Source organism: Cebidichthys violaceus, unplaced genomic scaffold, assembly GCF_023349555.1.
Source record: "Cebidichthys violaceus isolate CVI_PGR_0920_01 unplaced genomic scaffold, fCebVio1.0.p SCAF_4, whole genome shotgun sequence".
Taxonomy (NCBI): domain Eukaryota; kingdom Metazoa; phylum Chordata; class Actinopteri; order Perciformes; family Stichaeidae; genus Cebidichthys; species Cebidichthys violaceus.
The window spans coordinates 15,958,372-15,984,400 of record NW_027176594.1 but is presented as its reverse complement, the minus strand read 5'-3'; the positions used below and the strand labels follow the sequence as shown (position 1 = coordinate 15,984,400).

Sequence of the window (26,029 nt, the reverse complement as noted above, 5' to 3'; positions counted from 1 at the left end):
CGTGGCCACACAGTTAAAGGTTTTGGACTTCTTATGGGACTTTTGGTGGGTTGTGAAAGCCAGATGTGCTTTGGATTTGGTACCAACAATAAAATACAGACGCATAAAGCTGTGAGTGTAATGACGTTTATTGGGCAAGCCACCTTGTAAATGTCCAATATTCACAGTTTACACATTATATTTACATTTTATGTATGTACAGTTTGTTTACTCCTAAGTGATATATCTGAGTCTTTATATTTTGAAATCTTGAAAAAAAATGAATTGTGTGACACGTAAAATTAAAGGGAGTTCCAGATATCTACATATCTATCAGGCTATCAAGTTATCAGTGTTCACAGCAGAGATAATGACAACCATCTCTGGCTTGCAGTGGTTTGAGATCTGCTAGGGTGGGGGGTTTGCTCAGAGTCAGCTGTCTTTAAAAGTCAACAATGAGGGATGATTTGCTCATTGAAATCTATGTTTGGTAAGACTAAACAGGTGGTCAAGATGTGCAGTTCTGTTGAGTACCAGCACACAATTGGCTGAAAGAGAACAAGTGTGCTGATAAGCCAGCAGAAGGAGGCCTTACAAAAGGAGACAAAGAAGCAGTGATTAAGAAGAAAGGCATCAAAAACTGCTCTTAAGAACGAAAAAAAAGGGAGGAAATCTTAAAATTTAGATTGGTCCACACATGTTGAAAGGGCACTTTGTTTGTGTTGGGGGAAAGAAACAAGTGTTGAGTGAAATAAAATGTAGAATTATTTATTATTTATTTTATTTATTTTCAACGCACCACGTATGAAGAGGACAAATTGCATTGTAAAGTTTTTCCTTCTTTTTTTTTTTTTTAGATAACACAGGTTTGGTGAGGAGGACATCATGAAATAAAGTGAAACACACTCCCGTACAATAGGGGGCGGCATGCAGCTTGAAGCTGTTTGCAAGCCGCTGTCCGAACCTGGGAAAGAACACGAAGAAGAACTTGCAATCAGCAAGTCCCATTTGGCCGACAGCAAGTGAAGGCAGCACGGGTCACGCGTTGTTTGTGTTAGAGTGGAAATATGGCGGACGATGGAGAATCGCTGGAGTCCTGGCTCAGTAAGTACACACTTAAACTCTTTTTTCACGGCGTTCATTCACATAAGAGGTGCGCACTGATGTGCTGTGTGCTCACGGGTGTCCGAAACAAGAGTTGGACTCAAATGACATTGCTTGAAACTGAACAGTATCGAGCTAATTCGTCTGTGTTGTCGGAAAAGTGGCTAACGCAGACAGCTGCTGGGCAAACAGCGACTGATGGAAGTCGCTAGCTGAAATATGCTCTCATGTTTGGTTTACGCTTGTGTCCTGGACTTAGAGTCGGTGTGTTGAAATGCTCGAAAAAAATACGCGATTATTCTGCTAGCCTTTGCATTTGCTCCCTGGTGTTTGAAGGCTGCTGCTGTAAACATCTCCAGGCGCTAACGTTAACGTAACCGAGTTAAAACAGGTCTTGCATGAACAAACTGCATTAGTGAAGCGTCTGGAGGCTGTTTAAGAGAGAATCGATAACCTAAGGTGAGCTGAACACGTTGGATAACAGCTGTCTTGGTTGTTGTTGTAAACTAGTCTAGGAAGCGACGCTTGAATTAAACCTTCATATTGTTCATTCATCACAAAGCTCCAGCCTTCATTAGCCTTAAAGGGGCCGCGTGGACTGTTTACCACAGGTGTGTTAGGAAGAGTTCACATGTGCTATAAGAGCACGAAAGATCACAATCCTTATCTTTTTTTTCCTTCTTTTTCTAGACAAAGCCACCAACCCTTCCAACAGACAGGAGGACTGGGAGTATGTAATGGGATTCTGTGACCAAATCAATAAGGAACTGGAAGGGTATGGTCACACGGTTCACCCACAATATTGAATTAAGCCCATCATGTGTGTCTTCATTGTGCTAAACACGTGGAGCTTATTATACGGGCTGCTCCAGCCCAGACTCTGGGTGGCTTTTTGTTACCGAGTGTGCATTGGATTGTTTCTGTCATATTTTTCAGCCCACAAATATCCGTCAGGCTTCTGGCTCACAAGATTCAGTCCCCTCAGGAGTGGGAGGCGATACAGGCATTAACGGTCCGTAAGTGTGATTCCCTTTGCTGTGTTTTATTTTTATTCATGTATCCGATCGCATGAAGTGGAAGACGATATTTACCTCAAGCCGCTCTCCTTTTTGCAGGTTCTCGAGGCTTGTATGAAGAACTGCGGGCGACGGTTTCACAATGAAGTTGGGAAATTTAGGTTTTTAAATGAATTGATCAAGGTGGTGTCACCCAAAGTAAGTCACATGGAAGTTCCTCTACTGGGGATATGTTTCCTTGAATTTGAAGTTTTTATGTCGTTCTAAACTGTGCATCTTGTCGTTGTTTTTTCAGTACCTAGGGGACAAAGTGTCAGAGGGAGTGAAGACAAAAGTGATCGAGATGCTGTTCAGCTGGACTGTGTCTCTACCGGACGAAGCAAAGATCTTTGAAGCGTATGAGATGCTGAAGTCACAGGGTGAGACACCAGCCGCGTAAAGCCTGAGAGAATATGCGGATACGATTGAATACACGGTAAAACAACATGGTTGCATAATAGTGACATCCAAAAATAAACCGCCGAGCAGTCGGTTATGACAGTGTTGTGCTTTGGACTCTAATTGTGTGGCCACGAAGCCCTGAAACTGTCACTTCCACAGTATAATAGCCGTCCGTTGTCGTGTTTATTTTAGGTATTGTTTTAGCGGACCCAGAAGTCCCTCTTGATGCTACATTAATACCATCGCCTTCTCCGCGACCCAAGAATCCCGTGTTTGATGACGAGAAGAAGAGCAAGGTAAGAAGAGTTATTTCAGGATGTGAACGCCGCAGCTCACTCGCTGCAAATACCTCTCTTTATCTTGTTTAATCTCTGTAACAGAGATTAAACAAGAGAAACGATTTCCTATGAAAGGTTTTATTATTACAGTGAAGTGTCTGAGCACCTGCATATTTACTCAGATCCTCCTTGCCGATGACTATTAAAGGAACAGTATGACACTTTTGGAAGTGGTGGTGTTCGTTTTCTTGCAGTGAGGACGACAAAATCAATACCACTCATGTCCAACTTTACATATGAATAGTCCAACACATGACTCCCCTTAAAAACACAATGTGACGTCTTATTTTTCTTTAGTTTTTGCATGAATTAAACATGTTAATTTGTGAGCTTTAGAGGGGCTGGTTTTGTAACTTTTGGGCAGAGCCAAGCTATCCTTCTTTATGGTAAACTGAGCTAACCATCTCCTGGCTGTAGCTTCACGTTTAACAGACAGATATGTGCAGCTGGTATCAATCCTCCCTTCTGACTCAGCAAAAAAGCAAATAAGCGTAAAAACCCAAAATGTTGAATTGCTCTCTTTTTAATATTTCTTTATGTATTCGGCCCATTTTTATGAGAAATAAAATCTTTAAAATATATTGCGTAATTAACCAGCGAAACAAGTCTTTCATAGCAATATACCTTCATGTTCTTTCCATTATTTAAAGGCTAACTGTGGTGTTTTTTAACCTGAACCCTGTTTTCCACTGCATTTTTGTGTCCTGTATTGAGAGGTCGCGGTGCAGACACTAAACGGGCTCAATTTGTTAATATAAGTGCAGAGAAATAAGACTTTCTTCTCACCTTTTCGCTTGGTCCGATCTGTTTGCTATTGTGTAATGGGACAACGTGAGTGAGAGTTGGAGAGTTTGTCGTTTTTCAATGTGTAATGGCTGAATAATAAGCAGATTTCGACAGCGTGGATGTGACGCGAGATTTCTGAACGAGAAAAACTATTTTTTTTCAGGAAATCCTGAGCTGAGTACGATAGCATTGCAGCCCGTTTAGCGGCTACTGCCTGCAGCGTTCTCGCTCAATACCGGACCACTTTAAAAAACAATGTTTACCAAAAACATTGGTCAATTTAAAAAAAAGAAAGAGGATAAGTAACCCTTTAATGGCGATTTTTGTTACGGGATTTTCTCACTACATACTGTCCATTGAGAGGTTTTAAATGATTCTCTCACTCTCTTTCTTGCCCTCTCTCGCTGTTTCATCACTGACTAAAGACTGTAACATCCCACAGAAAAATTGGTCATACTTGACGTGGATTTACGACACTGCTCTGTTTGTTTTCCCGCTCCAAATCCCCCCCCCCCCCCTCGTTAGGACACATTGAAACAGGTCATGTTTACTCTGCGTTGACTGCAGTTGATCTATGGATGGATTTTGTTTTTCTAGGGTCTGGGAGCTTGTGTAGTGGGGTGATCTGTGGGAAATGAGCTCTCAGTGTTTATTCTCTCTCTGCAGAGATTAGCAGAGCTGCTGAAGAGCAAAAAGCCCGAAGATCTGCAAGAGGCCAATCGGCTCATCAAGAACATGGTGAAGGAGGTGCGTCAAGTGAAACACTCTGATTGTTACCGTCGTGTTTTGAAGTCGGTTTTGGTGGCTTTCCGACCCTTAACCCAAGTTTAAAGCTAGTTACTGCACACCTTTTTCAGGATTCCTCTCAAAGCTTGTGTTTGTACGGACACGGTCAAGCTGAATGAGTAAGTGCAACTCGTCTTCTTTTTTTTTCTTTTTTTTCAGGACGAGGTGAGAACACATAAAGTAAAGAAGCAACAAAGCACACTGGAGGCAGTCAACAGCAGCGTCAAACTCCTTAACGAGATGCTGGCTCACTTCAGCCCCGAAGACTCCACGGACGCAGACAAGGAGCTCATTAGGGTTCGTTCTCCTTTTAAGACGGAGCTCACATGACCTTTGGAAACAAATTCACTCCTTTCTTTGGCAATTATTGGCCTTTTTGGAATTAATTTGACTAAATAGTTCAGACTTCGGCTGTACGGCCACAAAGCAGTCCAAAGTAATTTGCTGCTGTTGCTTTCTGAGACCAACCGGTCCCTCATTAAGTATCAAGTTTCTTTCAGAAGAACTCAAAGTAATTTATTTTAAAAACAGAATAATATAAGTAATAGTTACATATTTAAAATCAGTCTTAAGTGACAATGTTTGAGAAACACTTTTCTTTTAATTTGCTGTGATTTAGCAGTTTCTGAATGTGATTGATGATTGATTGAAGATGGGAATATTCAGTGACTTTTAAAAATATATATATATATATTATTATTTTTCCAGGAGCTGTATGGGGATTGCGACAAGCTGAGACAAAGTGTGTTTCAGCTGGCCACTGAGACGGAGGATAACGACAGCAGCTTAGGTAAGAGATCCTGTAATTGTTCCCCAGCTGACTCTGATGATGCGCTCTCGCTCTCCTAATTCAGGAAGGACACGTCTGAGTCATGGCCTCGCGCTGACACAAAGACCGACATCCCCCCCCCCATCCTGCTCACTGCTGGTTGTTTTTGTTGTTAAAATGTTCCCCAGTCTAACCTTTTTTTTAAATGCATCGATCAGGAGACATCCTGCAGGCCAGCGATGACCTCTCCCATGTCATTAATTCCTACAAGAAGATTGTGGAAGGACAGATCATCAATGAGGAAGCACAGCAAACACAATTAGCTGTCAGACAAGGTACATTTCAACTGTTTCGAGCAGAGCATTGCATGTCCTCGTTGTGTGCTTACAGCGTTATAATATGGCGATCTGCAATGCGGTTTTCATGAGAAGCATTCGTGGGAATGACCATTTTTACTGCCATTTCCAAGTGACCTTATATTATCACGAACAGGTTAACCAGACATTTAGAAGCGATATACATTCATTCAAATGTATCCGGGGACCCTCATGAAATCTTCTGCAACCCTCCTTTGTGTCCTGTGTCTGCACAATGGGCAATCATGTACAGTAATCCTAAATAAAGCTCATAGTCAGACAAACTTTGCGTAGACCATGTTTGGAAATGTGTTCTAAAAGTGCAAAGAACACGACAGGCTAATATTAACAACAGAGATCCAGTCTAAAGAGAATCCCTCTCTTAAGAGCATGTCCTGTAAAAACAGGGTGTTTTCAGTCCAGAATGTCAACTCAGCGCAGTTCATGTGTAACTAATAGAATAATAATTATACACAAGAACCACAAGAAGAAATCACAAGTAAAAACTAACTTACTATCAGCGGCTTGGTTTCAGCTCTTTTTATGGTGTTGTACTGTATCAAGTAAGGCGTATTAAGTGGAAATCCCAAATTGCAGTAACCTTTTTCTGATTAGATGAGACGGGGAAATTTCTTGGAAGAAAATTGTGCAAAAAAAATTACCATAGTTGTTAATTTCCCAGCTTGGTGTGTTATTGTGTTGAAAATGCCAGGTTTGTAAAAGAGTACATCTTTAGGTTTTCTCACCACCATTGTTTTTTTGTTTTGTTTTTCTCCATCTGACGAGCACAGGTCGCACGAACCAGTCCGAGATCCTGATTGACCTGGTGGGTCTGGACACCCAGGGCGTCTCTCAGCCCCCGACATCGTCTCTGTCTCTCCCTGCTGACCTGCTGTGTGGGTCCGCCGCCAGGGGCCCTCAGTCCCCCAGCCCCGACGGTCCCTCTGCAGCACTCTCTCTGCTGGATGAAGAGCTACTATCTTTAGGTGATTTTTTTTTTTTTTTTTTTTACTTTTTTTTTATAGAGACATTGGACATTAACTGTTGTTTTTGGAGAATATTTAAATGTCCATATGTGACATGTTTTGTGGTCATTTACAGGTCTTAACGAACCGGCTCCTGCTCCAAGTAAATCAGCACAGGTGAACCTGAACAATGGTTTGCCGTCTTTACAGGTATTTCAATAAATTGAAAGAATTTCTACAAACTTAAAACGTTATCTAATTGGTAACAGCGCCGTTTTTTTTCTTCTTCTATTTCCAGGATTCCAGTCATGATTTTGATTTTTTTGACACCACTTCGCTGTCGACATCGTCACTCTTTCCAGACGCCCTCTCTGCGACGGCAGACCCGGTTAACCCAGTCGGGTCTTCGACAACTGCCTCTGCCTTAAGCTTTCCTGGTTCCGTCTTCTCCACGCCTGCAGTGTCTTCAGTGTCCGTTTCAACAACATCAGTCGTGTTCCCACAGCCCTTCAGCTCTGCTGCTCCTGCCCAGTCATTCAGCGTGGCCTCGCCTGCTCCCTCAGCCCCCCCTGTCACTGCACAACAGGCCTCCACTTCACCCGGAGCGTCCCACACGACTTCTCTCAGTCACAATCTGCAAGACCTTGCCTTGCTGGATCTGGGCAGTCCTAAAATGTGAGTAAAAATCATCGTGCTACAAGATCAGCGCAATATTTTAGATTTTAAATTATGTATGAAGTGTTTTTTTTTTAAATTTATTTTGATTTCACTGATTGGCCTGATGGGGTGTCTAAGCACTTGAGATTAAATGTTCCCTCTTCTATCATATGAAATGTCAAGTACATCTCAACTACTAGTTTCCACATGGCAGAGAGATGGGACTCAATGAGCCTTTGATACGAAGTGATCCGTCGGTGACCCTTGAGCCACTCAAAAAGCAGCGTCTTTAGCGCTGTAGCTACTGCTGTGGACGGGGGCACGCTATATTTAGAGTATTTTCTACCTCTTTACCTTTTCTGCAGATAGCGCTCTCCAACAGGGAACTGAAGTTGTTATCTATGCTTTTTTTTCTAAGCCCCAAGACTCCTTTGACAAAACGGTAAGTTTACCACGCAAAACGACAGAGTTGCTGCTCTATCGCTGCCTCGATCGGGGCCTTTGTTTGTGTTATTGTGTGAATTTGGTGCATCCAAGCTTACCCTTTGAATCGCACAAACTCACCGACCGAGGCAACTGTAGACCAGCAACTCCCGTGTTCTGCGAGGTGAAATTCAGTTTTTTTGTCAATGGAGTCTGGTTGGCTTTGTAAAGTAAAGCTGTGAAAATATAAATAGCACACACTTAAACTGACATTATATTGAAACTTAAAATAGTTTTTTCTGCTGCCCTTGTCCAAAGCAGTGCATTGCTTTGCTTCTGTGAGATAATACAAACTGGGGATGTGCTGTCCGCCATCTACTGAAGGCAATACACCGACTACGAATAAGTACCTCAAAAATAAATATATATTCTTGTTATCCAGATGGTTATTATTATGAATTTGATGAAGCTAAATCAAGTGCTATATAAAGGTTTTATCTGCCGTTTAACTTGTTCCACGTTGGTGCCTCCCATGATTAATGAATGATGGTAAGGAAGTGAGACGGTTGAGCCTCCTCAATGTCGTCTGCCATATTGGATGTGACATGCTGAACATGACATCCTGTAAATTCATCATCAATCATGTTGTGAGCCGTTAAGAGGCAATAAAAATGTCCCCAATCTCATCTTTAAGGCCAAGTGCCCAAACCTGACTGCACAGTGTTTGTTTTGAAATTCCAGGTGTTGTGACTAAGACTCTTGAATTCTCCACACAGCACACCAGCTGTGATGGACTTTGGCAGCTTGCTGGCCAAGAGTGAGGACCTGTTCGCTCCCGCTGCCCCGTCCTCCAGAGTTGGTGTCGCCTCCACCACCGCATCCACCTCACTGCGCCTAGGAGAGATGCAGGCCGGGTCCACGCCTGCCAAGAGCCAGGCAGATGACAGCCCTCTGTTACGCTCTCTGTCCCCCATCCTGCCTCTGAGCCAGGCCAGCCCAGGCAGAGGACAAGAGGTGTCCCTGGCAAATGTCTTTGTCCCTTTGGATGCCATCAAGCCAAGTGAGTTCCATGATATAAGCTGTATGTATTTTGTTTGTGTGTGTTTTATGAGTATTTCAGTGGATTTTGTTGCTTTTCATCGTAATTGTATGTAGGAGAGGGTTGAAAGAAAAATAGCCAAGGACACCACATCGAGTCAGATCTCATTTTGCGGATTTGCAAGTATCAACTAATGTTCAAACATTAGTTTAATTAAGGTCCATTATGTTTAAGAAATAAACTCTCTCTATGCAGTATCAGGGCAGACTGTACATACACACTTTTAATCTCCTTTGCTAAGAATCTAATAAAGCAGATTACATTTCCGCACACATTACACAGTGTTTATAACCGGCGGACTGCCAAGTAGTTCAGAGCAATTCCACACGACAAATAGGCTTTACATTCTTATTGTCAACCACAAAGGGTTTTAGGAATCGGTCGCCACTTCGACCACATCTATATGAAAGTTTTTGCCTGACCTCCCCCAGCCTTGATAGAATTCCCAGTAGAGAGGATGATCACGAATGAGATTAAGTTGTTGTGTCTCTGTAGTGCAGGTAACGTAATAAACATCTGTTTTCTAGTCAGAGAATAACACCTTCCTCCTCATTTGAGAATCATTGAGTGTTTGGAAAAATGTCACTTTAGACATTACTGCCACTTAGTGGTGAAAGTGGCTTAATAAAACTGGACACTGGGTGATATTTTCCCCTGTTCTTGGTCTTTTGTTGCGAACATTTTCATTGTGGATCTGAAAGTCATTTTCACACCATCAAAACATGCTTTCAGCACAGAGTACATTGGGAGCAGTAAGAGCTGATGTTTCGATCTCTGTAATAATCACTTTTCCCCTTTTGTGTGCCGTGTTTAAGGTAAAGCGAGTCCCGTGACCGCCTATGACAAAAACGGAGTCCGCGTTCTGCTGCATTTCGCCACCGACTGTCCAGCAGGCCGACCCGATGTACTGGTGATGGTGGCGTCCATGCTCAACACAGCCCCGCAGCCTGTGAGGAACATCGCTCTGCAGGCTGCTGTGCCCAAGGTGAAACCACCCTCACTGCATAGGATGCTACAGAGAGCCTTTATTTAAAAAAAAAAAAGTATTGGCAGATGTTCCACTCATTAAATTAGATGTTTCACTTCAAATGAAATCAAAGTGGGCTGCCGCTTCTGTTTCATGACCACGGATGTCTGTTCTGCTGAATTCACCAGACGATGAAAGTGAGACTGCAGGCGCCCACAGGGACGGAGCTGGCTCCTTTTAACCCAATCCTTCCCCCTGCTGCCGTCACTCAGGTCATGCTGCTTGCAAATCCTCTCAAGGTAAATCTCAGCCTGGAGCTGTTTTTGTCTTCATACAATTGTACGCATCAAGTAATGTATTTATTGACGGAACACTTTCCTATGCCAGCTGTATTTTTAATGCGTCCGCTCAAGCAACAGCCTTGGCCAGAGACATTATGTTTTTCGGGTGATCTGTCATTCCGTCTGGTCCGCATCATCTCAGGAACGCCTGGAGGGAATTTCTCCCAAATTTAACACAAACTTCCAATTAGACTTTAGGTTATTACTGATCGGAATTTGGTGATCAGAGGTCTCTGTGACCTCACAAAACTTGTTTTTGGCTATAACGCATTAATTCACATGCTATTTATGACAATTTCACACAACTGTCTAATATGATGAAATTATGACATTTTGGACAGAAATGGATGTAAACCGCACCATGACTGGTTGGTGGGAGGCATACAACCATGACGTGGTAATTCTAGTCATCTATGTTTGAAGTCAGTACTGCACAGCATTGGCACTTCTTACAGTCGCACATGCCAACCAGTACGCTTTAAAGATATAATGATCACTGGCATTGACGGTGCATTAGAGCTTGTGTGTTCTAGCGAGCCAGTGAAAGCCATCAAGCTGAGTGTGTGTGTGTGTGTGTGTGTGTGTGTGTGTGTGTGTGTGTGTGTGTGTGTGTGTGTGTTTTTTGCAGGAAAAGGTGCGGATGAGATACAAACTGACATTCATGCTGGGAGAGCAGCCACACTCGGAAGTTGGGGAGGTGAACGAGTTTCCGCCTGCTGACAGATGGGGGGCTCTATAGCCCACACCTGTCCACACTAAAAGACAATTTAATTTGTCAGTGAAGCTCAGAGGTCAAGAGAAAGGGCAGTATTGGAAGACTTTTAGGGAAAAAATGGACATTTTTTCTGCTTGAGATGGCCCACTGAAGTAGCCAATGTCCTGTAGCATACGTCCAACTTAACCTTTACTACAGTGCCAGAGGTAGTCAGTGTGGTGCAGTAACAAGTGGAGTGAAGTTTCTGGTAATGTTAAATATTGCTAAGTTATTATCTGTTTATTATGAGTATTATTATTATTATTATTATTATTATTATTATTATACCCTTTTGTTCTTATTTTAATGTTCATATTTACAGTCTCTCAATGCCAGGCAGTGAGCAAAAAATAAAAGTTGAAGGAGATTGTGAAGCCAGGGTCTTATGAACATGTGTCCATGACCTGCATTCCACATGATTTGCTGCTCACTGTGTATGATAACAACGTTTAACGCATAAGACATCGGACTGGAGCAGACAACAGCCCCTCTGTTGCTACATAAAAGGCACCCACAGACTGGCCCATCAAGAATCAGCTACTGTCAATATGCCTCACAGTTACTACTGAATACTTTAACTTGTCTTCTGAGTTCTATACTAACTTGTAGCTCAGACTCTTGTTACGCTTTTTTAGTCTTTCAGTATTTATTGACATGAATGTATTATTTATTTGGGTTTTGGGAAGAAGGTGTCAGATCTATTAACTTCCTGTTTGGTGTTGCAATCGACGGCTGCATTCTTTCTACATACTCTTCTTAGGATGGGCACATTCAGTATTGCAGTGTGATCGGCACAAATCGGTAGTGGGCTGTCAAAGAGTTTTTTCTGTTACCAAATATTCAGACATGCATATTACATTATGCAGCAACAGGGTGGTTTCTGAGGAATTACATGCGTTGCTGCATGTCCAGGCTGTGCCCTCTAGATAGCATTTTAATATAGAAAATGTAATTCATGCAAGATTAAACAGCGGCCTTGTGCCAGAGACCGGAGCCCCTTTTACTTGATAGATGCAACACGAGCTGTTAAGGGCACGGATCAATTATGTGCATAAAGTGGATGTGCTTCAGGAAGTGCTGACCTGCTGACAATTAATCCCTGGAGACGGAAAGGAATATTGTCTGAAGTTAATTAAATGCAGTGCATAGCTTTTCTCTTGCTACCGTTGTTAGACAATATAGTGGAAACTAAGCCAAAAGGGTTGGTTATTTGCCCTGAGTCAACTGTAAATCTTTAGCTTGTGTAGGACTTTCCTATATCGATTTAGGAAAATATTTCTTTGAGTAAGCCTTGAGAAAATACTGTATATCAATAGAAAAAACTTGATGGTTAATTCAAAGCCTCAGGCTTACCGTGTGTTCATCAAGAACTGTGACTTCTTTATTTTTGTCTTTCTGGGGCTGTTAGAGCTGTAAAGGAGATTCTCTACATATTTCTTATAAAACAGTTTGTCTTAGATTGGTAAATGAATGAGTCATTGCATATTTGGAAAAGCTATTTCTGTGCATGGAAAAATAAAGGAGATGGATCTATTTGTTTTACAATTTTCACATGTTTGGCCTCATTTTTCAGTGTCAATATCAATGCAGTAGCATATTAACCACACCATTGTTTGTGTGTTTTCATTTAATCATTATTAGATTAATAGCAATAGCACACTGTAAAATATTGAAAGTAAAAGTAACATGGTAACACAGTATAAAAAGTAAAAGTATGCATGCAGCAGAATGATCCCTGTCATTATATAGGTTTTTAAAAATGGATTTTATTGTTCTTTCTGTAACATGTAAGCAGCATATTATGTTGTAGCTAATTTTAACTACTTTATTGCTGTTGGGTATGTAATAAGCACGTCATAGTTTTATGTCTGAATCAGTAACCAGTATCTATAGCACATACATGTAGCATGTAGAGCAATGAAATTGAAATTCTCAAATAAAGTACAAGTGCCTCAAAGTACTCTCAGATACGTATGCTATCAATTTGCAGAAATACAATTTCTGTATGAACCAATATTTAAATGGTTTCTCTGGAAAGGTTGTGGGACGAGCGCTCAGTTGATCTGGCGCAGCTGTGTGCGCCTCAGCCGACTACAGACAGCCCACGCAAAGTGGCGCGCCAGACAGCGCAGCCGCAGCAGAACAGGCGCAGGCAGACAGACGCAGTAGCAGCCATGGCCGACGAAAAACCCAAGGTGAGGAGCGGGTTTTGTACGGGGGTTTTCTTTACATGGTGTACCAAATCCGTGTGCGATCATTTTTACAGCCGAAACCGCGAAAAGCCGCCCGTGACACTAATTCGTCAACGGTTGCATAATCACAAAGCAGGCTGACAACACAAACCGGAGCTAACGCTAACGGCGTTAGCTAGTTAGCAAGCGGGCGAAGTTAGCATAATAAGCTAACGTGGCTAACGCGCCTGAGACCCGAGCGGTATGAAAGAAAGAATTGCCTGTCTTTTTAAATACAGTTAATCGACACCTCCTTAAATGAAGATGTCAGTTGAAACACTATGCATGTCAAATGTAGCGATATAACGCTAGTTATTGCATGTCCGGGTAACGTTAGCAAGAACCGCAGAAAAGTGAGTAACGTTTAGAGCGCAGTCTACAACGGGCCATAAATGTATTGTTTGAGCTCAAACCGTTAACTGTTAACGGATATCTTAATAAATATTCATGCCCGTCCGCACACGCCAGTGTGTCCCAGCATGAGAGGGATTGTTGATGCGTCCAAGTTGAAATTCCCATTCTGACTAGGCCGCTGGGCATTGTTATAAGGAGTAGGCCATTGCCAATTGACTTGCTGAATGCTAATGCTAAATGCTAACGCTGGAGTTGTAATGTTGCTCCTTTTCTGTGCTCAGTAACCACCAGCCCTCCGATCTGTGCTCACCAGGGGCAGATGTCAGATCAATGTAACGGCGGAAAAAACTTAATTTACACACGTGATGCAAATAGTTTGTCGATACTTTTGTCTTAAATCATTGAGGTACACAATGTACATCCCCTAATCTTAAATAGTGTCTAACCCGGGTGGAAGGGTTTTTTGTTGTTGAGGAACAAATGCATTTCACATGTTAGTTTACCAAGCGTCTTGTATTGCCTTGTATCAATTTCTGCAATCAGCTCAACTTTCTGCAAACATGTGTTTGTCTCTCTTTCAGGAGGGAGTGAAGACGGAGAACAATGAGCACATCAACCTGAAAGTGGCTGGGCAGGATGGCTCAGTGGTGCAATTCAAGATCAAAAGGCACACTCCTCTCAGCAAACTGATGAAAGCTTATTGTGAACGGCAGGTGAGACTACCACACATTTACTACGACTCCTCATAAGAAGCCATCTTTAAGTTAATTGCAGTGCTGGTAGCCCGATTGCTGGTTCTCGAACTGGAGATCATGGACTCGACTTGGGGGTCCTGGGTAGTCTAGTCAAATGAGAAATTGACCATAATAAGCCCTTGTCATAGCAGCCATTTTGACATGTCATTGCAGGGTAAACACAGGTGTGATTATCATTAATATCATTAATTATGGCCCTGTTTCATTTAGGCCCTGCTATTGTGCATGGTGACTTACTGGAAGGGCTGTGACGCATTAGAATGGGACCGTAATTAATTTGATCAATTACACCTGTGTTTTCCTTTCTACTAAACGTTAAGATGTCTGCTATAAAAAGGGGCTGTTGCTTATGTGTTATTTCTCATGACATATTGCACATCGCATTTATTCAATGAACCATATGGTCACGAAATTCTGATATTTTGTTATTGTGACCCCCATATCTATTGTCTAAATTAGTGGAGTTGAATCAATAATTAAAGTGACAGCATATGTTGCCAGTTATTATTTACATGGCGCTCTGGGGTCTTGGTTTACCAAAATCGTACCAATTCTTTACTATTTGTCATAAACTTGTTGTTGGTCTCTCTAAAAACATGACAGCTGTGCAGCAGGATTGTTCTTTTTTGTTGTTGTGAGGGTGCCCCATAATGTTGATTTTTCAATATTTTAAACATTATTCTTCTCTCTGTCCACATAGGGGCTGTCAATGAGGCAAATACGATTTCGATTCGACGGTCAGCCCATCAATGAAACAGACACACCCTCGCAGGTAAAGCTTCACCCTCTTCTGTTCTTTCAGCCTACCAACATCACAATATTGCTACTTTAGGTATTGCATGGCTCTGATTTTACACATTTTTGTCAGTTTTTATGTTATGGGCTATTTCTTTTAGAAATTCAAGAAAGCATGTGGTGTGACAAACAGGATTTACTAAAGATAAAGGTCAAACGTTTTTCTCAAACGATGTTATTCCTTATGCACAGTGCGACACTGTTTACAGGTTTGATACACGATAATCTGTATTCATGTTTAAATGATCTGAATTAGATTTAAAATCCTTGCCAGTAGACTGTATTGAAACAGTTGTAGAAATACAAAGAGCTGCTCCACGCAAACAGAGTCCACTCTGAGCACCTGCTGTGAAGCTACTCTTTAACTTGATACTGTCCTGAGGAGGGACACGGTCTCACGTCTGTGATGGGTTACAGTGCTGACTTTACAAACGGCACTGAGCAGCTGTGACCGGATCAGAGTCAGTGCTGTAGCTGTGCTGCCTCTTTACTGCTGTCGACCAGGTACATAAAGGAGAAGGTCGTGTTTACTTTCATGTTGCGAGTCTCTTGTCAGGAGAAACTCTCCCAAGCTTCTGTACCTCTTCCTCTAAACATATTTTGATCTTTTTCTCCCCTCTTTTTGTTTACAACTTGTCTAACATTGAATCAGTCTGTTTTCTGACTCTCCTGTATTGTTCTTGATAGGAGATGCAATAAAAGAAATGTCCATGTTTCAAACTAACTTCCTGGTGAAGCGCTTTGGATGAGTTGGCTGACCTCACTGTTGTTGTCAACACCTCCTAAGTGGCTTCACTGTAAAGACTGCCTTCACATCAGCTGACATTTGAACTTTTTCTTACAGCTAGAAATGGAGGATGAAGATACGATTGATGTGTTCCAACAGCAAACCGGAGGCTCTTCTCTTTAAAGACTGTTTGCTACGAACATCCCTACCTCCCCTTTTCATCCCCGAACATCTTTGTTATGCCCAGTCTTCAAACGCTCATGACCAGTGTTGATACCATCCAATGGAATACTTTTACAAAATGTTCAAAGGCAGTGGCACAGTTGCTGTAGATAGGTTTAATCACACTGTCGTTCGTATGTTAACATGTTTGAACTGCGCAGTGTAGACAACTTGTAAGCAGTACAGTGAGTCTAATGTGCTGAAGAAATTAAAAGCTTGGCATGATTTTTTTTGTTTCTTTTTTCTGGAGGTTTTAGAGAGACTTCTTGGTCCTTTTTTTTATATACTTATGTCATTATGGTTTTGATTCAGATGGAATTTTGTTATTGTTGTCAATTAAGCCTGCATTTTAAATTCGCATCTGTTATGAAAATGTATTGTTGGAATAAATTGAGTCTTTTTTAACATATGTCCTTGCTGTTTGTTTTATGGTTATTAGTCTAAACCAGAGTAATATGTAATATGCAAATTCTATCAGTTTTTAATAGCCTGAAACTACAAGATGCTCAACCAGAAATACGTATTAAGTGAATAATGTCAATTAAGAGGGTTTTATTTGCAATGCATAGCTTCAAATATCTTATGAAAACTTGAAAGCCTTGCACTTCTATATTTGTTCAGGATTAAGTTTGTAAAAAAAGCTCCCCTTTACTCTGATAGCCCTTGTCGATATTACCGTCCCACCGTGGCAAAAGTAATCTTTCTTACAACTGAGCCAGACAAAAAACGAGTGAAATTTGAATTCAAACTGCCTCACTATGGTTATATTTTCAAGTTGTATATTTTATTTAAATGTGTATTATTTAATACGATTAAAATAAACCGCTGTTTTAGTACACGAGGAAAACTGATGGTGAACGTCTGGGTCAGCATCGGATGAAGTCGGATGCGGTATGTGCATGCTTGGCAAATAATCCTAGGTTGACTAATGTCTCTAGATCCAATCGTAGAAGTAGCTGTCCTCTTGTGGGCGGTACGGAGGCTGTAGAAACGCCCTCCACAATGGTTTCTGTGGCACCCACACTTGTAGAGAATCAGCCAGAAATAAGCAGAGAGACCGGAAATACGGCAGTTTTGCTACCAAAATACAAGCCATTTTTGTCGAAGTACACTATGGGATTATAAAGAAATTAATCTTTTCCGTAAGTCATGTACTGTTTAAATAAATAGTTTAGATTCAAATTAATTGATGCACTTTAATATGATCTTAAAAATAGCCGTAAACTATATTTGTTAGGTTAGCATATTTTATTTTGAAAATTTGACCGGAAAAGCGACGTCTCCTTCTGGTCACTTTGACGCTTGTCCACTCAGATTTGAGGCAGGTTGATTATTGGGAACCACGGGCTAAAATAGACAATGATGAGGCGGTGAAGTGCAGCTATTGAAAGTGTAATTCGCGCGTATCCTGTCAGAAATATACATATTTTACGACTTCTCGTGCAAAAATGACGACGACCACGAACTATCAAGGGATGGAGCCCGGTTCTAAAAGCAGTTCCAGGTAAAACGTTATGTTCAGACCACTCCGTTAGCCACCACGACGCCAACAAGTCCAGCATCCTTTTGACGTTAACCTCAACGCTAACGTTACACGGGTTTACCTCGAAATTTCAGACATTTTTGGCCCAGACCCCTGCCCGTAATTATTACTCAACCGTTTGGAGATGCTTGAAACTAAAGCATGGGGCGACGATGCTCGGAGAAAACCGGTACCACACCTTCCCGTTTTGTCTGCTGGGATGGACCATTCCCATTTTTCTGTTAACGTTAGCTAGCAAGATAGCACTCATGTGCTCTCCCTTTTTGTAGAGAAGCTCCCGGGCTAGCATGTGCAGACTATAGGCGGCTCAGCACCCAACATCAGGCCTTTTACACATATGATTTCTCATTACTTTTCCGTCTTTATTGTCTGAATGCAAAAGATTTATCACATCTGTCATTCCAGTTGGGTGCGGCCCCCACCCGTGAATTTCAGATCAGCTATCGGGGATGATCAGTGAAGTACAACAAGGCATCTAGTCTGCCCTGCATGTGGCCCCAGTGAGGCGAGGGCCACGTTACAGCTGGCTGCACCTGACCATAACCATATAAAGACTGGAATGATGCGAGTTTAACACTCACAATGTTTAAGTGAACGATCGAGTCTCCAGTACGTCATGTGGTTATTATGGTAAATCCCATCATAATGTAAAATACAACGATACATGAGACCAATGTCATTTTATTCTTTCTACCACAGAGTTAAAAAAATACTATAAAGTGTTACCTTTCAATTTTCGAGAAAATGACAATCAATATTGATATATAATTGTGTGAACTCTGCAATAAGTATTCCAAAGCATATACAATGTATAGTTGACAGTATAATATGCACATCTTGTTAAGAATAATACAGTCTAATACAACAGCGACACATTAAATCCTATCCTCATAAACTGCATTGCATTTTACTGAGAGGTGTTCTTATTATTTAGTCAACCCTTGCTGATATATATCCGTTTGACAACATATCAGATACAGTAGTATAAACAGTAGCCTACATATAAAGTCCACATAGACACACAGGAAATGCTTTTGCATTGTGATGCTTTATTGTGATTTAGTAACAGAATATAATATTAGATAAGTATATTTTCTTTTGTGTGTGATCTTAGGAAAATAAAGAGTTGGCGTTGGCTTAGAATGAGCTGTATACCTCTTCATACCTTCTCTTCGCGGAGTCCATCATGTTTCTACTGAAGCCCAGAACGGACAAACCAAACACACAAGGCCATTTGTTAGTTATGTCGGCCACTCGTGTCTGATGGCTGATGAGCTCAAACATCTGATTGACAGTTGAAGTCATCACATTGTTATCCAAAGGGTAGCACATTGTTAAATGACGCAAAATAGAATCTATTTTTGACCTTTTTATTTGGTGAATGAGTGTGAATGAACAATCACTTCTCCCTCATTAATTCTGCACATTCTTAAGTCTGAACTACAGCAATTAGGTTGGTTATTTATTCTTCACAAATCCTTTTTGAAATGGAGAGAAGAGGCTTCAGAGAAACCGGCCAGCCTGATCCAGCTTTCTGTAACGGTGCTGACCGATGTCTCTCGTCTCAGGGTTCTGCGTCCTCCTGGCGGCGCCTCCAACTTCTCGCTTGGTCCAGATGAGGAGAAGCCTCCCGTCCGGAAAGACAAGATGGCCTCCAGTGTTTTCGCTGAGCCGGAGGACCCCTATGCTAATAGAAGGAACAATCCACCAGGTACAATCTAAACTCTTCTCCAAGCGGCTGTTGCGTCAGTGTGAAAGCTTCTAACTCAACAGCTATCTTATTTTGACAGCTTACCACGACATCTACGGATGGTGCCGCTTTAAAAACAAAACCGGTGACCACGAGGAACAAGTTTGAGAATATCTTTTTCTTGCCTTTCAGAGATACAAGGTTGTCATTGAAGGTTTTTTTCTCTCGCTGCTGGACCCAGCCGATCGTCTGCCTCCCCAGGCTGCTTAAAACCTCGGGCAGCTGAATACATAGGAATAACATTTACCGTCTCCGGTGGTGCTACTTGACATAACAGGTTCAGGTGCCCAATTAATTTCTCTTCCAGGCTGTCATTAGATATTCAATCACTGCTGTTCCTGTATTCATCAGGATGTGCTCATGCTTGCAGAGATCTGAAACATTCATGGGGAATTGAGCTGCATCAAGTAAAAAGTATAATCTAAGAGGAAAAATAAAACGCTGATAAACCGAAAACTGTTTTATTGCCTTATATGGCGGTCATTTTTGCCCAGTTTTAAAAATACTTCTCTAAATGCAGAATGATAGACAGCAAAATGTGAACAAAAGAGGAATTAAAACACAATAGGAAGTTAAAATGATACTAGACAGTTATGCAGTTTTGATATAGGGCACTGGTTCCTAATTTTCTCCAATAAATGCAACAATTTAAGCTAAAAACATCTATTACAAGAGGACTTTACTCTGAGCCATTGCTGCGTTTTTATAGCTTTCCCCTTCCAGATGAGGCGTTCTGGCATGTAGGACAGGTTGTGAAAGCTCATAATCCGAGTAGCTCTCATTGTGCTGTGTGCCTCGTGTTGGCCAGCTCTGGTTTTTCAGCGCTTAGATGGATCAGTGATTCTTCTCAGTCTTATTTCCTGTGACGGAGCTAGTTTATAGTTAATTATAGCCAACACAAAGCAGACAAATTTCATGGCAACCTACGGCAGCCATTACATCACACCCTTCTCGTAAATATTGAAATGTCTATATTTAATGTAACCCGACAAATGTGAGAAAATGTGACGTGCGTATTACTTCGGGTTTGTTTGGCTGGTAGGGTGAGGCCATATTTGTTTGTCAGTGGCATGACAAGGCCATACACGTGTTTCTTATCAGCAGCTTTTATTTCATCTGGCTTTCCCAGAATCTCATCAAAGGAGGGGCAGAATGTAACACATCAGTCCCAGTAGACGTTCTGTCACTGGTGTGTGCAACGTTTGGATTCACAATCTTGATTCTATATCAAAGAGGCGGAGGTTTATCAACCAGGTCAAAGAGTTTTGAGTCGCCACCCAAATGGGAAAGTAGCCAGTTGAGGGACGTTCGTGTCATTTTTCCCGATAGAGACAAACCGTTTTTAGGAATGCAGGATAACTGAAGCAACAAAAATAAACATTGTCGTTAAAGGACCAGTTCTGAATTCAAGCTAAAAGTGTAGCCTTACTTCAACAAGGAAGCTGCTAACAGTAATAGCAAAAAATATAAAATGTGTATTGAGACAGTTCAGTGTATAACAGCCTAAAGGAATTATCTAAAACAAAAAGCAAATAGTTTGTCACTCTGACATTTTTTGTCTTCTTAGTCACAAACGCACACAGAGGATATTTAAAGGAATTCTACGTGGTCACAGGCTGAATGCTTATTAAAACTTTCACAAATTCTCCCTCTGACATTGCCGTCTTCCTCCCTTTTAATTCTCGCACACAGTAGCCTAACATGAACCAGCCTTAAGTCCTTTTAACAGTCCTACATAACAGTATTTCAAACCTTGATTTAATAGAGTCCGAATGGCTGTCTTCTTTGAAGAGGATCAACAGGCCATTTCGTCATCATCACCGAATGCTTTTCTCCCTGTTTTGACCCTCGATGCAACTGCCGTATCCGGGCTGCCACAGAGAGGCTAAGTGATTGTGTGTATGTCCGCATGACGGAGCACAATGCAGCCAGACATGGCAGTCCTGCAGAGGCTCGTTAAAATGAGGGATTCATTTATTTAGATATTTAATATTCCACAGACAAAATCGTAAAAAGAACATCATGTTGAGTTAACTGCCTCGTTGGACTTCATCCTTCTCCGCCAACGGACGGCCTAAAGTAGCTGGGGGACCATCTGTACATGACATCACATGTCAATCATGCCTGGAACATCTGAAAAAGGAGCATCATGAGATCTGTTGGCAGCAACCACCTCCTTTAAAGTGGCGTCCAAAAAAAAAAAAAACGTCTCAAATTACTAGTTAAGTATAATATAAAAATGTAAATAATTATAATGTAAAAACATAATAACTCAAAAAAACACCAGGAAGTCTTACCGACAGGTCAGTACGATCAAAAGCTCTCGGGCGAATGCCACACACAGTTGTTCACTTTCACCATTTAAGATTTATAAAAAGACAAACGCCAGTGTAAATGTATAAATATAGATAAAGCACCTGTCAGACAGTGCCAGCAGCACCTACTGGCATCCATCCAAAGTAAAGTCAATAGTCTTAACAGTATGTTCAACTGTATGTTCAACTGTTAACAAAGAGAAACAAAATGACTGCCGGAAGCATCAAAAAACCACAAGGATTTACCAAAAGAAAGCACAAATGATCTGCTGCTGAGGCCGCAATGTGGAAGGAGAGAGAGTGAGCGGAAGTTTCTGCCACCTCTTCTTCATCAGCTTTCCTCAGTCACAGACTTTTAACCCCCGGTACACCTGAGAGGACACGGAGGTAAAGCATGAGTTAAAGCACATAGCAGCCAGCAGAGGGGGAGCATGCAACACAACAATGTCAAAGGGCGTCATCTGACATACTGTACCCATTCAGTATGAACCACATAGGTACACATACAAAAAACAGGAAAGAATTCAGTGTCAGGGGATGAACCGAACAGGTGTGTGTCATACTGGTACGGATTGGTGCAATGGAAACATATTTGTTCAGAGAGGCGTACGTATGATGAATAAAAGACAATGAATAAAAAACAACATGTTTTGAATCTAACAATTCAAAACATGTTGGCGGTGTCCATTGACGCCAGACACACTCATCTATCTGTCAGTATAACAATATTCGCTGTGTGTTGAAACTTTTGGCCAAACTCCGAAAATCCAAACTATTTCAGAAAACGTCCGTTTCCCCCCCCTCATTACAGTGAAGTAGATCATGTACAGTCCCACTCACATGCCAGTTGACAGTCTTTCTGACTAGCCTAACCTTATTCTGAAAATAACAATGGCTTGTAGTGACAAGGGCGACACTTTCACAGCAGGACATGACTGCTTGTTTGTAGTGTGAGCCGAGTTATTGTGAGAATGACATTAAGCATGAAAGTGAAACTTCCAAAGTCAAAAGAATTCCCCACAGCTCCATTCTGAAGAAAGGTCCAGCATAATGAGGGTCAACGGGTCAGGTCATTGTGTCAGTGGACTGCAATGGTCAGTGTTGTTCCTCTCTTATGACCTACACTTCCCTTTTTTGCCTTCCTATGCTGTGACTGAGACACAAAATTCCCAGTTATGTTTAAATCCGTTGTGGGAAATTCCACACTCCCGATGAACACGCAGACGCAACGCTCTGGCGTTTGATTTAATGTTTGTTTAATGTTTACTTTGAGTATGAAGGCTGTCGGCAATTATAACCATTTTCCCTGTGATCACATGACCAAAGAACATAACCTCGTTGATGGAGATAAAGCTTACATGTAACTGTTGTACAGCTTCTATTGGCTATCCATTGAAAGCTGAGCATTAAGAAAATATAGCAGAAGACTTTTGATGCATAAGTTAATTTCCTCTTTTTTCTTTATGATCTGGTCCATGAGTTTTATGATGAATTAATTAGTTTCTTATCAGGCCAGTTATGATCCAACTACTCAATTTGCGGTTTTATCAGGAGAAGGCGATCAGATTGTAGTTGTCCTTGTTATTGTGATCTGTGGACTAGCTTCTCTGACATTCACTAGCCGTTTCTTAATTTCATAATTAATTCGCTAATTATGATTAGGACATTTGTGTAGCATTTATTGCATTTTGCCTTTGCACCTCCTGAGTGACGGCCTTATTTATTTGAGCCGGCGCGTCTCCTCGTTGTTCCAGGTGGGAAGCCCACAGGTGTGCTTTGCGGTGAGCCGTCGGCCCCCCGGAGGAGAGGAGGGAACCAGACCACCGACCTCTCCGCAGACACCCCCGCCGCGGTAAGATCGCGCATCACATCACGAACTGCGGTGGGAGGAAATGAAGTGAAACCTGAAGGCAGACAAACATATGGGGAAGCAACTGAAGTCCAAAAGATTTAACTGTTAACTATCTTGTTTTTTTCTAAATCGTCCCTTAATGTCCTAATATATAGCTTGTGTATCAATTACAGTGGAACATTAGCAAATAACATTAAAGTAGCACCTGTTATGTTTAATCATGCAGTACAATGTTCTGTGTAGGCTGATGAAACACTGACCACCTTTCTGCTTGTGTTTGTAGGACGGAGAAAATTCTGTACGCGATTATGGTAAGTACATGTTTTTTTATTTATTTTTTCTGATCACGTGACCCACTTTTCCAATATGGCAAAGAACAGATTTGTGATACGCCATCATAAATCTTTCACATTTAACATCACAGATATACAAATGTACATGTGCACACACAGTATGTGTACCTGTATACATACATACACACGTTTTCTGCACAATATTCATATACATTCTTGTTACAGTACCTCTATAATGCCCAGCCAATGTTGAAGATTTAGGTTTATTTTGAATGAAATAAGTCGTGCTGCTTAAATATTACAACATTAATGTGCTTCGGGGCAACCTAAATGTGTTTATATACATATACACCATCAAATGATTTTATTCTCTTGTCTAGGAAAAACATTTTTTTGAACAGTGGGTAGTGAATCTTCTCTTGTGTGACGGCTACAGATACAGCATCAGCGATATCAATGCAGCTTAAACATTGTGGAGAAAGAGATAAATCTCAACCTGTGACCATTTAATAAGAATAAAGCAGGAGGAAAATGAACATTTTTGTCAGTAGTTGATGATAAGGCCGAGGCTGCTGAAATTCCCCCCGAAAACACCCGACACTTCATGCGGAAACGCCGTATCCTTTAATGTCTGCAATTAGAAAGTGTGACGCGTTCTTGTGGCGAAATTCTAGTGGCTGCTTCCTTGTTAATGTTTCCACATGATAGCCACATGCCTCCCTGCCTGTGTTCAGAAAACAGTGCTCCTGAGCCGGAAGCAGTGCCAGAGCAGAAGGAGGAGGCCCCTCCAGCCGACCACCCCGCTGCAGGAGTAGCGTCCGGCCGCAGGAATCCCCCTGGGGGCAAGTCCAGCCTGATCCTGGGATGAATCCAAGCCAACCACCCCTCGCTCCCTTCATCCACTCATCTCTGAACTCGTCTTTTTTCATTTTATTTTTTTAACAAGGAACCCCGGCCCATTCGTCTGAACCGCAGGAATCCTATCTGGTGTGCAACAGACACCAGTCTCCTCCACATCCCTTAAGTGCATTGTTTTGATACCTCTTTTCTGAAAACTGTTTTGTACCGTTTGTTTGTTTTTGTTTTGACAGAAGCACTTTATGTATTTCTATATGTACGGTTCAAAGTCTGCCTTTTCCCCCTGTAACACAGGGTACAAGGATCACATTTCTCATATCAAATAGCGATAAATTAATCTCCCCTAACTTTATTGCGACAGCAAAAGCGGTGTGTGATTGTACGAGCAGTTTCCAGAACACAAGCGGAAAACAGAAAAGAAAAAAAAAGCTGTCACTTTTGCACTGTGTTCAGTTTTGACCCATCTTGCATGCACGTCTGGTCTGTAAACGTATGAATGTGAGAAGAAACATAACTGTGAAGATTTTTTTATTACTATTATTTAACCTGTTAGTTTTGTTTTTTTATTGTGGAATAATTGTTGTGTTGTTGCATGAAGCTGGAATCTTTCTACTGATTATCTTATTATCCACTTATGAGTCCCATAAATGACTGTCATTGTGATCTGAAGGGTGCAAACGTGTATTCAGAGGACCTCTGTAGGTCCCGTGTCAGGTGACAGAATTGGAATAAGCCTTTTTTTTATATTGCAGTCACTAACTTTAGATTATTGTAACCCCAGTGCCGGTTTTGAGTGCCCCATGTTTTTTACAGGTCAAATTTACTCTAAAATACAGTGTGCCTGTTAATGCGTTAGGCTACAACATCAAATAAGGTTGGGTTTCCTCAACTGCATCCTGCCACTAAGAAGGAGACCTAGTTTCTCTATTGCGAGTCAATGGAATGTTGTTGGTCCTGAAGTGTTTCTGATAAACCCATCCTAGATTTGACAAGTGACCTTATGACAGCTCAGCCTTTTTTGCTATGTTTTTACCCCCCCCCCCCCCCCCCCCCCCCCCCCCCCTTTATACATGTGTTTATCATCCTGCTCACTAGAAAGATATAACAGCCTTTTTGTACATGTCATCGTCGCATTATTTAAAAACCAAAAGTCAAACTCCCTCCTGCTTCTGTCTTGTTGAGTCGCGTGCGGCGACTGCAGCCGCCACGCAGGAAGAACTACATTTCAGAAAAGTAGTTCCTGTGGCGTCTTGTTTTTGAACGTGTTATGATGCAAAGACGCGTCCGTTTTGCATCCTATGCCAATTCCCGTCGCTGGATGTTGAGTCGCTACAGAAATTTGAAATCATGAAAAATGGCACAAAGTGGAAATGAATATTAAAAATCAATTTTGACCATGGGTCCATGTGTTTACTGTGTGTGTGTGTGTGTGTGTGTGTGTGTGTGTGTGTGTGTGTGTGTGTGTGTGTGTGTGTGTGTGTGTTTGTTATCTGATTTAGAATGATGACACTGTAGCGGTTATGATTGTTCCTCTGCAGCTCATGGGGGGAAAA

At 41.6% G+C, this 26,029-nt stretch overlaps 3 protein-coding genes across 3 annotated transcripts; all 3 read left to right on the top strand.

Annotated features, from left to right (window-relative positions):
• Positions 1–997: 997 nt before the first annotated feature.
• On the top strand, positions 998–12,339 carry gga3a (golgi associated, gamma adaptin ear containing, ARF binding protein 3a). Its single transcript, XM_068727395.1, has 17 exons — positions 998–1,083; positions 1,774–1,858; positions 2,020–2,095; positions 2,199–2,297; positions 2,395–2,518; positions 2,733–2,836; positions 4,331–4,411; positions 4,610–4,747; positions 5,159–5,240; positions 5,438–5,554; positions 6,367–6,561; positions 6,677–6,750; positions 6,839–7,215; positions 8,397–8,680; positions 9,535–9,704; positions 9,875–9,985; positions 10,656–12,339. The coding sequence occupies exons 1-17, from the start codon at positions 1,047–1,049 to the stop codon at positions 10,764–10,766; spliced, it is 2,265 nt and encodes a 754-aa protein (XP_068583496.1). The 5' UTR covers positions 998–1,046; the 3' UTR covers positions 10,767–12,339.
• A 553-nt stretch (positions 12,340–12,892) lies between these two features.
• sumo2a (small ubiquitin like modifier 2a) lies at positions 12,893–16,274 on the top strand. Its single transcript, XM_068727613.1, has 4 exons — positions 12,893–12,976; positions 13,948–14,079; positions 14,822–14,893; positions 15,761–16,274. Exons 1-4 carry the CDS (start codon positions 12,956–12,958, stop codon positions 15,824–15,826), a joined length of 291 nt encoding a protein of 96 aa, XP_068583714.1. The 5' UTR covers positions 12,893–12,955; the 3' UTR covers positions 15,827–16,274.
• A 906-nt stretch (positions 16,275–17,180) lies between these two features.
• jpt1a (Jupiter microtubule associated homolog 1a) lies at positions 17,181–25,523 on the top strand. Its single transcript, XM_068727068.1, has 5 exons — positions 17,181–17,369; positions 18,977–19,119; positions 23,228–23,325; positions 23,609–23,636; positions 24,353–25,523. The coding sequence occupies exons 1-5, from the start codon at positions 17,314–17,316 to the stop codon at positions 24,484–24,486; spliced, it is 459 nt and encodes a 152-aa protein (XP_068583169.1). The 5' UTR covers positions 17,181–17,313; the 3' UTR covers positions 24,487–25,523.
• Positions 25,524–26,029: the final 506 nt, after the last annotated feature.